At 44.7% G+C, this 13,864-nt stretch overlaps 1 protein-coding gene and 1 long non-coding RNA gene across 3 annotated transcripts; one reads left to right on the top strand and one right to left on the bottom strand.

Moving 5' to 3' along the window:
• Nucleotides 1-679: 679 nt before the first annotated feature.
• Nucleotides 680-6,554, top strand: LOC123162931 (uncharacterized). 2 transcript variants are annotated; one of them, XR_006481581.1, is made up of 5 exons: nucleotides 680-919; nucleotides 1,036-1,135; nucleotides 1,212-1,346; nucleotides 1,437-5,610; nucleotides 5,711-6,553. It is a non-coding gene; the product is annotated as an uncharacterized lncRNA (long non-coding RNA). The 2 variants fall into 2 exon arrangements; XR_006481582.1 differs by having other exon boundaries at nucleotides 681-919; nucleotides 1,437-2,697; nucleotides 3,173-6,554.
• Nucleotides 6,555-7,254: 700 nt separating this feature from the next.
• LOC123162930 (protein MEMO1) lies at nucleotides 7,255-13,858 on the bottom strand. Its single transcript, XM_044580700.1, has 8 exons — nucleotides 13,729-13,858; nucleotides 13,038-13,122; nucleotides 12,888-12,956; nucleotides 11,810-11,922; nucleotides 10,356-10,467; nucleotides 10,116-10,259; nucleotides 7,770-7,944; nucleotides 7,255-7,677 (listed from the first exon to the last, which is right to left on the bottom strand). Exons 1-8 carry the CDS (start codon nucleotides 13,778-13,780, stop codon nucleotides 7,531-7,533), a joined length of 897 nt encoding a protein of 298 aa, XP_044436635.1. The 5' UTR covers nucleotides 13,781-13,858; the 3' UTR covers nucleotides 7,255-7,530.
• Nucleotides 13,859-13,864: the final 6 nt, after the last annotated feature.

The raw sequence follows: 13,864 nt of genomic DNA, 5'->3' as shown, positions 1-13,864 counted from the left end.
GGAGGTAGTATTTCTCGAAGAACCTGTACATTTAAGAGTGTACATATGTTTAATGAATATTTTCAGTGAGGAAGAATCAAAATAAAACGAAATGTAGTAGTACGTGTTGATAACGTGCGTACCTTTGGTATCACGTCCTCCATGGGTTCCTTGAGTGTCCTCTTGAGTGCGTACCTAGCTTGTTTTTCTTTTCTTTCTGCGGGGAACGACCTACGACGGACCCGCTCTGAGGCTGGTCATAGTGGGAGTAACATAAGTAGTAACATAGATGCCACATAAGCAAAAGTGATGATGTGTCAAGTAGTTAATGAGGAGAGAGACAAATAGAGTAACATAATATGTTACTATCACCTAGCGGTTCCCAATGCTAAATGAGTCTATGAAGTAATAAATAAAGTGATGCATGACACTACATATATGTTACTACCCACTATAAAGATAGTAACATAGCCTAGTAACATATACAGTAACATATACTCCCTCTGTTCCAAAATAGATGACTCAATTTTATACTAACTTTAGTACAAAGTTGGGTCATCTATTTTGGAACGGAGGGAGTACATGTTACTAGTCTAAGTTACTCCTCACTATGATCAGCCTGAGGACCATCCAAAGAGCTGAGAAGAATTTAATTACTCCGTGCTAGCTAAGCTGGTTAGGTGGTCACGCGACCTACGACCTACGACGGACCCGCTCTGAGGACCATCCTTGAGTGTCCTCTCGTCTCCCTCCCGCAACCCCCAGCCCCACCCTCGCCGGTGACCTCCTCCGCCATGGCCTCGCCGGACACCTCCCCTCCCCACCCCCGCCGGCGACCTCCTCCCTCTACCACGTCATCTCCTTCTCTCCACTTCGAAACCCTAGCTCGACGCCATGGCGACGCGCGCAGGAGGAGCCCGGCCATGGCGACACGGATCTGGTATGGATCGTCTCTTGCTCCGCCCCTTTCTTCTTCTCCTCTTCTGGATTGCTTCAGCTTGCTCAAATCTCATTGCTTTTGTGCGGGTTTTTTTTTCCGCATCCTAATCTGGTCAGGAAGGACGCCATGGACAACAAGCCAGATCCCATGGCGGCCTCGCACGCACCACAGCGCTGGAGGAACCCAGACACGCGCGGCGACAACTGATCTGATCTGGTATGAACCCCCACCCCCGCCCCAAATCCATCTCTCTCTCTAGGTTCTTCCTCACCTCTCCTTCTCTCCCTCCCAGATCCAGTGGAGCAAGGTCGCCATGGACCTTCCTTACTCCGCGTCTTGTCATGTGCTGCTGCCCAGGACGCCATGGACCTCCCGTTGCCTCTCCTAGCTCATCAAGCTTCTTCTACCCCGAGATTTGATTGACTTGGTACGGTCTCTGTTTTCCCCTCTCCATGTCCAGCGCTTCACCATTGATTTCGTTTTGAGCTCACCAACCATTGATTTCCTTCGTGTGCAGCAGCAACAACAGGATTCCATGCCCATGGGTACCTATAGCAGCACAGAGAGGGCCAACAACAGCAGCACAGAGTTTGTGCTCTATCTGTATGCAAGCGGGAGGGAGAAATGCACTACGTTGTAATGAGATTGCAACTAATTTACTCATCATTAGTTAAAGGAGTGAGGGAAGACCAGCTAGTACTTACGGAGGCACCCCTCACATAGGCCATTGATTTGCATCCGATGACGAAGAGCTTGCTGTCCTTGTCCGAGAACCAGTAGGGCAACTGTGTCATGTTCACCCACGCACGACTGTATGAAGTGTTGCCGTTGGCCGGGTTGTAGCACCCGGTGCTGATCAGAAACCTGACCCGGACTCTGCTCTCCTCTACGGAAATCCCCATCACCGGGAGGGTTCGGCCGACGGTCCTGTTGCCATCTGCGGTCAAGTTGCAGCCGAGTGCGAAGCCGCTATGGATGGCGCAAGGCTCCCTGATGCCGAACTGGTACGGGATGTCCATGTCCCTGCACCTCGTCTGGCAGTCTGTTGCGCCCTAGCCACCCTTGGTGCAGCTCATTTTGGCCCATCGTCCGCCGCCACCAACAGGGCAAGGCAGAGCAGAAGAAAAGGTGGCCGGAGACCAACTAGAAGATGCGTGCAGTTGGCCATCGACACCTTCAACAACACCAGCGACATGGGTACACTCTGTGTTTTCCTCTGTTATGTAATGCGTCTCACCATTGATTTCGACTTGGGCTCACCAACCATTGGTTTCCTTCTTGTGCAGCAGCAGCAGTAGGATTCCATGAAGTAATAAGGCTGTACATGATTGATGTGGACCGAAGAAATTTGGATCTGAAAATAAGAAACGAAATGGCTGGGCGTGGGATGGAATGATTTTTGATCTCCGAAGTGCCCTGCCCTGTGTATAACTGCAGCATCCTTTTGGCACAAGTATTTGATCCCTCTATACTTGTGCCGCGTGCAGTGTCGAGTAGCTAACCGTGAGCACCACGACGACTGCTCTTCGCCAGCACCAGCAGCGCCATGGGCAGTGAAGGTCAGCAGTTGACCATGGCCAGCCATCTCGGGCGAACTCACGCCCCTGCACCACCACGTCAGCAGCTTCAATCAAGATTTTTAATTTAAAAGACCGAGTCATGCTCATGGGAATTTTCGCAACATCGCAGCTTCCATAAGAATGTTCTAAAGGTTCCCCATGGGTACTAGATACCGCATCAGCTACAAATACCTCCACACTGATAAGCATATTTCTCTGGTATTGTTTACGAATTACCGCCTCAGTCATGCATAGGACCAATATCTCCTAAAAGTAATGATTTTTATTTCCTTGCGATAAATGTAGCTTTTTGTGAGGTATTAATTGGTGTGCTCCATGCTTTTGCTGGAATCATTCTCAGTTTAGTAATATGCTTTCAACTTTTTGCCAATCGAGAGATATCTCTTTGGTGTCAAGAGTGTAGTTATATTGGAGAGCAATCTTGCCTGGCCTGATATTATTCTGTTATAGAATTAGTAGAACTTGAAACACCAATAGTAATGCTTTGAGCTTTGTAGGTTGATGTTTTCTCTGAATTAAATCTACCTGTCAATCTCTTATGCATAGGACTAAATCTTTACCGCCCCAGTCATATGCATAGGACTAAGATATCCTAAAAAGTGCCAATTAATGATTTTTTATTTCCTTGCGATAGCTCGGGCTTTCTGTGAAGTATGGGTGCATTTCATGCCAGGCACCACCCAATCAGCATACGTCCTTATCGGCACTCCCCAGAAATGAAGGATGGTATTGAAAAGCAAGTGGAGGAACTATTGGCATCCTAAATCATTCAACACTCCACTAGTCCATTTTGCTTCTCCTGCCATTTTGCTGCGCAAGAAGGATGGCCATTGGTGTCTTTGCATCGATTACCGCCGGCTCAATGCGCTGACAATGACACCCAAGTTTCCATTGCCGGTCATCGATGAGTTGATTGATGAATTGTCAGGAGCAAGCTAGTTCTCAAAATTGGATCTTCGCGCTAGGTACCATCAAATCCGTCTAGCGGAGGGGGAAGAATATAATACGGCATTTCAAACCCACTCTGGCTTACGAGTTCAAGGTGCTTACTTTTGGAGTTGCGAGTGGCCCAGCCACGTTCCAAGGTGCCATGAATCATACTTTGAAACCAGTTGCGCGAGTATGTGCTCTTGTGTTCTTTGGCGACATTTCAATGTTCTCTAAGTCATTTTTTGACCACATCCAAGACCTCACTCAAGTGTTGCAACTATTGCGAGCTAACCAATGGAAAACTATAATGTCCAAATGTTCATTTGCACAGTGGGAATTATCCTACTTGGGCTTTGTCATCAGCGAGCAAGGGATTTCAACTAAACCAAAAAAGATTTTGCGCGTCCAACAATGGCCACTGCCACACTTAGTTAAGAAACTTTGGCAGTTCTTAGGTCTTTCTGCATACTATCGCAAATTGTTCGACATTATGGCATCATTGCTAAACCATTGACCCAATTGCTTAAGAAGAACGCTCCTTTTGTGTGGACTAGGGAGTGCACAACAGCGTTTGAGGCTTTCAAGCAGGCATTGGTTACAACCCCCATCCTGGCCTTGCCGAATTTCAGTAAACAGTTCACCATTGAGACCGACGCTACCGATTATGGCGTTAGCGCAGTCCTGCAGCAAGACAGGCACCCATTGGCCTTCCCGAGCAAGCCACTGGGACAGCGCAACAAGGGGCTTTCCACGTATTAAAAGGAATTGTTGGCAATCTTGTTAGCTGTTGAACAATGGCGGCAATATCTGCAATCTGCTGAGTTCGTGATCAAGACCGCCTAGTGCAGCCTAGTTCACCTTGAGGACCAGCGTTTGCACAGCCCGTGGCAACAGAAAGCGTTCACTAAGCTCTTGGGACTGTGCTATCGAAAAGGGTCTCCCAATGGTGTGGCGGATGCCCTCTCCCGATGCCCAATCTGCGTCACTGATTAGCCGTATGCTATATCCCTCTGTTAGCCAAAATGGCTTGATGAAGTGCGCCAAGGCTACCTCTATGACCCAGCTACGCATAAAATCATTGATGACTTGCAGTTGACCCCCAATCACATCAACACTTTGAATATGCAGATGGTCTGTTGCACTATCAGGGCAGAGTTTGGATTGGCCACCTTTCCATGCAACATCAGCTGCTCCTCGCTGGGCATCAATCTGCCATCGGTGGTCATTCTAGGGCTCCAGCTACTTACCAGCTCTTGAAAGTTGTGTGTGTGTGGCCTCGCATGAAGCATGTGGTGACTGACTTTGTCCAATCCTACACCATGTGCCAGCAAGCCAAACCGAAAACGATGCAAATATCCAGGGCTGCTTGAAACTCTTCATGTACCAGTTCGTGCTTGGCAGATGCTATCAATGGATTTTATCAAAGGGTTGCCCCAATCCGAAAGATACAACTGCATATTAGTCGTTGTTGACAAGTTCTCCAAACACAGTCACTTTATTCCTCTGACTAATCCATTCTCGGCGTCTCAAGTATCTAGCACCTATATTGATCAAGTCTACTGACTACATGGCCTTCCTGACTCCATTCTCTCTGACCGGGACCCCATCTTCACGAGCTAGTTTTGGCAGGAACTCTTTCGACGATCTGGTACAACATTGAGGATGAGCACACCCTACCACCCAGCTACAGACAACCAGAAGGATTGCGTCAATCAGTGTTTCCAGACATTCTTACGCTACTTTGTCCACTCTTGCCCCAAGAAGTGGAGTTCATGGTTGGCATTGGCGGAGTATTGGTTCAATACCAGCTGGCACAACGCTCATGGCAAGTCCCCCTTCTTTGTACTCTATGACCATGATCCTCGGCATTGGGGAATCGAAGCAGTCGTCGACCTCAACACTTGGCTTTATGAACATGTGGAGATGATTGCTCTGATCCGTCAACACTTGCTACGAGCACAAATGCGTATGAAGCATCAGGCCGATAAAGGGCGATTTGAAAGAATTTTTGCAGTTGGCGATTCAGTCTACATCAAGCTTCAACCTTATGTGCAGAGTTCTGTCGCTCAGCGCACCTGCCATAAATTATCTTTCTGCTACTTAGGCCCCTTCCTCATCTAAGAACGCATTGGTCAAGTTGCTTACAGAGTGGCCTTGCCGGAGACCTCTCAAATTCATCAGGTGTTCTACGTGTCCCAGCTTTGCAAAGCTCTGGAGCCAGGTGTGTCCATTTCCCCAGTCTTACCACATGATTCTAACCAGTTTGTTGTTCCTGTTGAAGTTCTCGACAACCGTCAGAAGATCAAAGCAAACTGTGTGGTGGATCAAGTCTTGGTGCGTTGGTTAGGTGATGGCCTTGATCCCACCTAGGAGTACCGTGACGAGCTCCAATCGCGTTTCCCCTGTGCAGCGGCTTGGGGTCAAGCCGCAACTCAAGGAGGGGAGGGTGTTAGCACCCCTGGCTCTAGTGGGCCACCGTCACAGCTAGCTGCCGGGCCCGACAACTCCAGAGCCCAAGGCCCAATGAGAAGGAATCGAAGGCCCAACCATAGAGTGATGGGAGGGCAGTGGGTGAACGCGGTCCGAGCCTATAAGGAGGCGGCTAGTGAGATAGACGGGGCATCGAAGATCGATCAAAACGGCACGGCGGCAACGGCGGCTACCTAGGATACTAATTCCCCTCTCCTTATCTTAAATTCGGCACGGTTGTGCTTGTAAGGAGTGAATTGTTGTATCCTATCCACCATATAATCGTGAGACTAGCGCTGTTAACATGGAACACAGCGCTCCCAGATTTTTTGCCTGCCTTTGTACATGTGTGGTCACCCTACTATCATTTTTCACTTCCACCACGTCACATGCTAGATGCTAATGAGTTGATGCTAGGCACCAACTACTATGTACTGGTACTACTACGGCGTACCTACTAGCTAAACGTAACCCGGTTGGTATTGCGAAAATAAATAAATAAATTGTTGACATGTTGTTGCAATCTGGATGTCCTACAAGGCTTAGGCGGCGTTGTTGCAAAACACGACGCACCATGCTGCAAGGCTAGTCGCCGTTGTTGCAAGTCTCACTGTTGTTGCTGCAAGTTGGAACACGTGACAAGCAAACTGTAGCATGGGGCGTTGTGAGGGTTGACCACCATTGTAATGCGGTCTATTGCTGCTACAACATGGGCCGCACGACACTGCAAGGGTCGGCCGCCATTGCATGGGGTGACAAGGGTCAATCGCCATTGTTGCAAGTGGGATGCTAGATGTTGCAATGGTCGACTGCCATTGCAATGCGATATGTCATTGATACAACACAGGACGCGTGGCACTACAACAGTCAACCGCCATTGCAATGCGATATGTCATTGATACACCACGAGAGGCGTGGCGCTACAAGGGTCAACTGCCATTGCAATGCGATATGTCATTGATACAACATGAGAGGTGTGGCGCTACAAGGGTCAACTACCATTGTGGTCAGTCGCTGCTACACCGCAGGGACACAAGGCGCTGTGAGAGTTCAGCACCATTGCAATGCGGTCTATTGCCACTGCAACATGGGACATGTAACACTATAAGGGTCGAGTCGCATTGCAATGCGCTATGTCATTGCTACAACACAGGACATGTGACTATACAAGGGTCAACCACCATTGGTGCAAGTAGGATGCTAGATGTTGCAAGGGTCAACCCCGTTGCAGCGGGCGAGAAAAACAATGCTACACCACTGCTGCAAAGGCTAGACACGGGACACTACAAGGGTCAACCGTTGTTGCTGAAAGCAGGATGCACAATGCGGCAATGGCCAGCACCACTGCTGCTACGGTTGACATCAAATATTTTCAGAAATTTGCAGAACCTTTATCATGGTTTTGAACATTTTCCTTTTGCTGGAGCTTACTAGGAAGATACACACAAGAACATCCAGAAATATATTGTTCTCTTGTTTCACAGAATCCTGGTGCCGCCAGAGCAGCAACTATTGGACTTCAACCAGAGCTTGTAATTATTACAAAGTTCGACAGAAAGCTCCGGTGATTGCAAGCCAACAGCCATGCTACAGCATGTTACACCAGGGTGTACCCAGCAAACCAGGTTTTGCTCAATCTTTACCCTCTTCTCCAGGACTGTCCACCTTGGCCACAGCGGATGCGTAGCTGACGCTGCTGTCCCTCGTGCTCTTGCACTGGCTCGACTGCTCATAGCGAACAAACCCGACCTTAATCTTCGTCGAGCAGTGTTTCAACATCTAACACAATAGAATGTGCACAAAGTGGATTAAGTAAATCTTAAAAGGAAAGGATAAATATTAGTTAGATCATCAATTAGTTGCACACTTACATGAAGAAGGACGCTGATGGGATGGCGTCCACATATGGTATTCTCGTACTCCTCGAGATACTGTTTGAACGCGTCGGGGTCACCAGTCTCTATGATCTCCATGCCCAGGCGGTCCAATGCCTCGATTGATTTATGAATGGCACCATGCTTCTTGTCATAGTATGTATAACTAAACCTGTCGTGGCAATGAGACGAGATGGACACGATCATTTACATTACCTGATGCCCAAGCGACAGCAGCAAACATAACTGAAAGAGTATAAAATTTAGTGAACGTGTGGTATATAATGCCTTAGTGCACTAGGTGACACATATCAAGTCCACTCACCCCTTCAAATCAAATCATACACCTTTCCTAATCCGGACTCTCAGAACATATTTCTATGCTCTGGAACGAGGTACATAATTTCTGTACAAAGTATGCAAAACCCACCATCCTCTAAAATTCTGAACAAATGGATGCCTTCCTGCACCATCCAACCCATGTCAGCCCAATCCATATGCATGGAAGCCAACTTTATAAGAATTTTCCGTGATGCCCTAACTTTACCCAAGCCTTCTACTCCACTCAACCTTGGCAGATGAAGGCCATGTGATAATTGAGAAAGCAATGGAGATCAACATAGACAATGAAAGGAGGTCAATATTGTCAACAGAAGAAGTCAGGCAACACAAGCAGAAGCGAACAGTCGGCATGATCAGGCCATGGCCGACCCTAGAGAATTTTAGCGGGGAAAGGGAGAAATGAAGAGATAGGACAGGAGACTAACCAAAGCCTTTAGAACCTTCAATTTCAGTAAATGACGTGGCCGTTTGGACAGAAGTGGCGTACATAGCTATCCCCTGAAGATAGATCTACTATTTGGATTTTGGGACGTAGGGGCTTAATGCAAGAGGAGATAGCAAGTGATAGTTATTTTTTCATAAAATGGTTTTTGAATGGTGGGTGGATCAACCAGCCGGCCCTGAGCACTTCAAAGCTCAAGATTGGTTCAATACATGACCATTTTACCATAACCACCTCGTACATTGCCAGAGCATTTATGTTAAACAAAGCGATCGATAGACAAGATTATACACCTGTAAGCGCAAACATTGCAACAACATGAATACTGTACAATAGGATTTTACTCGGTCAGTGAGGGGTTTAAATGATAGCCCTGAATGTATGTGGATCAGATGACCAAATCCTTCATTATCAAGAAAATTCTGTCTCCTGATATGGATTCAAATTCATCTTGAGCATACTCAATGTTGTATCTGAATTTGCACTTATGACTTAGAAAACGATCCCTCTCTAGACCATTTGCAGTTAAACTAAACATGATATGTTAAACAAGTCAGGATGTCAGACACATGTTGAATCTAATAAGAGTTGATATGCAGAACAGGGTTAATGGCTATTCTTGTATTAGGGCATCCTTTACTACGTAGAATAGTACCCCTCAGCAAATACTTCGGATCAGAAGACTCAAATCATAAATTGTGGCACACTTGAGGCCGTGCAGTTTTTTTCTCCCTGAAGAACTATTGAGTCGTCGACTTTGCGTTATAATTAATAAGTTCATTGTTCACGTGTCTTGACCTAGATTCAGTAACAAATTTCAAGCCAAACCTTGCACGCAAACTATTCTGCATTTCTATATGGCAAGAGCTTTTGGTTCGCCAAATACGCCAAATACTATTTTTTTAGTTACTTTTGCTGAAGAACATATGACCAAAGATCAATGGTGCTTTCCTCCAAAACTCTGGTAGAGGAGGCTGGGGGCAACTGGCCAGGACAGCAGTGGAGATCATGTATCTGCTACAGCTGGACCTATTGATCATGTCTCATATACGCCATACTGGGCAGCAGGAAGTGGGGAGTGCAATATTTGCTACAGACTACCATAACCAGAAGCAAGAGCTCGAGTCGCACAAATATGAACATTCCAAACTGGGAACACTCCGCTTCGACGGGCAAAGTTTCTATTATCTACTTCCTTTATTGAGTAATGTTTCATCCATGGGATTGTAATAAACCCTGCCCGTGCTTCAGCGACAACCGACAATAGGTGTCGGAGCTATCCTAGATGACAATATCTTATGGGCAGAGGACTATCGAATGATGTGCTCATTTCGTAGCCGGCAATTTAGCCGTGCTTTAAAGAAATACATGTGCTTCATTAAAAAAAGGTAAAACAGGAAGATTATGAAAATTTGCTCTAGCTGCAGATTATGTGGTTAGGATGTGCCTTGTATTAGGTTCACTTATTCTATACCGACGAGGTATTACAGTAATGACACACTTGACATTTCATTGCAAAGTAAACAAAAATTACAATAATCAGACACTAAATCACTTACCGAGATCCCCAGTGGCAAAAGTCTGAGGAGACAGAAAAAAAGTTCTTTGGATCATCCACATATTTAGCGAGCAACTGCCCATACATGGCTTCACTTTGGGAGTTGACCGCACCAACAAGGATAGGTACAACTTTTACATTATGTCTGCCAGGTCATGAAAAAGAATTATGAGTGTAGGATCCATATTTTATTCAAAAAGAAATGCAAGATGGATACAAGCTTTAACAACATAGTAATTACCCCTGAAATACTTTAGAAAGGTAAGGCAAATGCATTTCCATGCTATGTTCAGCCTCATCCACATTAAGGTCCATAAATTCAAATTTTCCGGTAGCTTTGAGTTCCTCGATAACTGGAAAAACAGTAATGTAAGAATGCATGTCAAAAGTTCACAAAGAGCTAAGCAAGACTGAATGATCTGATTGAAAAGGAGATCTCATAGTGTGTTATTAAGATCTACCAAAAGGTAGAGATGTCAGATAGCTCAGGGTCGACATGCAATTCTAGAGTCTAGACTGAAAATCCAAAGAAATAAAATTGAAAATTAGAAACAAAACAGATTTTGGGTGCATTCATGGAAAACAAGAAAATTATTTATGAGTACCCTCTAATTTCTTTGTTTTTCAGAATATTTATGATTTTTCTTTTTCGTAAATTCTTGACGTTTTTCCCATCCATAACATTCTCATTTTCCGTAACGTATTAATAATAATATTCATGATTTATCCTTATTTGTTTCTGTTATTTTTCCTGATTTCTCTTTGCTTGTAATTTTTCTTTCAAAAACAATTGTTGGCTGTGCCACCAAATGTGTGGAACGACTACCATGTCATCCATCAAACCGCTTCTTGTCGGGAAAGGGACCAAAATTGCCTTTTTTTAAAAGTTGAGGGATCGTGTAATCATGTTGTCTAGTATTATTTAAGTTGAGGACTAAACTTGTTTTGGGGGATAGTGGATGGATAAAAAATGTACATCTCAGTAAAATAAATGAGATTGAACTTACAAACAGATCACACAAGAAGCGAACCAGACTTCTTTCTTTTTATACGTGAAGAAATGTAGGGAAGACCCCTATTGCGTCATTATCATTTTTTAAATAGGATGGTATGTACAATGAAGGCGAACAGTGGAGGGAGCGGAAGGGGGATAAGATTGCAAAGTGTCCAGACACTGCTGCATGCCTTCTTTCAAGCTGGGTTTGGCCGTATATAAAGTGTATGAAAAGTATTTTCTGAACATCCTCAAGCAATGAAATACTGACATTGTGTGACTATTAAGGTAACAAATCTAATAAAAAGAGGGGAGCAAGTGTAAGTATGATATGTGGGGCCGACTTGTTTTCTTTTATTTGACGAAATTCTCAGGGGGGGAGAGTTGATGGCCCAGATAAAACCACTGAGAAGGGCTTGCAGCAATTCAACCTGTCAGCTCTTCCCACTGATTTTACTGATAAGTTAGATTCAGGCTGGCATACACGTCGCAACACATCAGCTCAATACCACCCCTCATTGGATCGAGGTTGAAGTCTGGACAGTCATGACAAATTGAAGTTCAAATCCAGATAAGAAAGTTAGCTTTTGACCAAGTTTAGGGTTGAAAAGTGGACTTTTCCAGATTAGAAATTTACATGAAAAGGTTGATATGAATATCAAAGAAATAGCTTAGGCATCTTAATTTTGTAAGCATGATACCTTCCAGGTCTACTGGTAAATCCCCAATCGGGGTGCTATAAACAGTAGCTCTTGACAGAGCACATTTTGGAGTATAGTAGTGATGAGATGGGCCGAGCAGAAACACCCGAGAACTGATTCACATGAAGAAAATTCGGAATTAGATACTAAACAGGATTAAGGAAAAAGGTGACGAAAGAAGCCAGTTATAAGAATGGAACTAGAAGATTGTCCTTTGTAGCATGTAGGGTGAGAATCACGAATATTAAGGGTACACGTTTGGCAGAACAAAAGTAGCTTACCAGTGATGTGGTTAGCATTGCTTTAGATTTATAGTTGGACCCATGACTTTAAATTATGCACAATGTACAGCGTAAAAATCTGATGAATTAATTATTTTAACTTATTAATTTGTGTTACTTTATCAGGTAAGGTATGATATCTTTTGTAAATATGTTGTGTCGACTTACTTTTCTAGTGGCCTTTTATAATTCTAACGAGTTCATTATAATGTTTCTAGCTTAGAACTGTTAGAAAGCAAATAATCACATTTATGGATTTTTTTAGTTTACTATTGAGAAGTATACTATGCATTATATTTGGTTATGCTGGGCAAAAGTGCATCATATTATACAGTTACACATATAGTTCTTATGCCTGCATATAATGGTGCTTTCTACTACTTATCTAGCCATGTCGAACTAACAAACAAGCTAACAAGTAAATATCATACAGTACTATATACCAACACATGGTAGAGTGAAACATTTGGATAATTATTTAGGGCTCAACTAGAAATAGGTGGTTTGAAAACTAAGGCCGTCAATGCATACGTCACTCACATATATCAATGAGTGGAGACCTTCAGGTTGACAAAATGTAAAAGCCATCACTTAAATGAATGGTCATTAACACGTTAATTATGGACAAGCATTTAGTCATTTATATACACAAACATAGCACTTATACTTGACAGAACTCACAGTATAATCAATACAAAAAAAAGCACTAAGTTGATATTAGAAATGTAAACATGACATAAAACAGTATTTGTTTGTTTTTAGCAAAGAAAACAACAGCAACAAATTGCTTAACTCACATGTTAGTTGGATCAATGTTGCCAAAAGCATAAGCTGCACAGCGCCCTGAGTACGAATAGCCAGCATGGCTGCAAGGAAAGAAAAGCTTGTTGGTATTATAGAACAGTCATGAACAGGATTCCACCTCCATACAATAAACAGCAACTTACGGTGCAATTACGGCCCTAACATCAGGTGACTTGGTGAGAGCAGCTGCCGAAAGCCAACCATCAAGTTCCTCCTCCAGCTTGCTGGCTAATTGTGAACATCGAACAGTACATGATTTAGCCCCAAGTGGTATATATAAGACGGTGTGGTAGTACAGTTTGAATATGTAGCACACAAAAAAATGCAGGAATAATTCAGACTCTGCAAATTGTTCTTCAGATCCAACCTACAGACCACACTGCAGGTGGTTCCTATATGTGCAATTGAATCCTGTAAAGTAGACAATCCGCCTGATTCCCGTGAATATAATCAGAAAAAACTGCATGGACGGCAGTTCCTGGACCTGATACCCATGGCCACTCTGCTGCGTCATCTCAGTACCAAGGAGGGAGAAACCATAAACGTTACTGAAGCCGAAGTCAACAGTGCACACTTTCCCCACCTTAACAGGGCTCACGGATCCAATCCAATCCAATCCATAAACGCTACTCTAGTATGAACAGGAGCCGATAGAAATCCCGCCGACGCCGATAAGCCCCCTAATCTGGCCCGGAAATCAGATCAAGCGCGCGGAAAAGATCCCACCTTTCTATCTCTCTCTCGTTCTCCCCCGGAAGAGAGGGGCGAGCGGAATCCAGCAGACTGAAAAAGGGTAGGGGGATCAGGGTGGGAGGTGGAAGATGGAGGGGGTACCGTTGTTGGTGTACCAGGAGCCGGCATGCGACGCCCTTCTCACGCGCTCCATCGTCGTCGGGGACGGAAGGAAGGAAGGAAGGGGATTCGATTGCGGTGGCTCTGCTCCTCCTCGTCTGGGATGGTAGTAGACCTC

The sequence above is a fragment of the Triticum aestivum genome, chromosome 7B (assembly GCF_018294505.1).
Source record: "Triticum aestivum cultivar Chinese Spring chromosome 7B, IWGSC CS RefSeq v2.1, whole genome shotgun sequence".
NCBI classification, from domain to species: domain Eukaryota; kingdom Viridiplantae; phylum Streptophyta; class Magnoliopsida; order Poales; family Poaceae; genus Triticum; species Triticum aestivum.
This window is presented reverse-complemented; position numbering and strand designations above follow the sequence as displayed.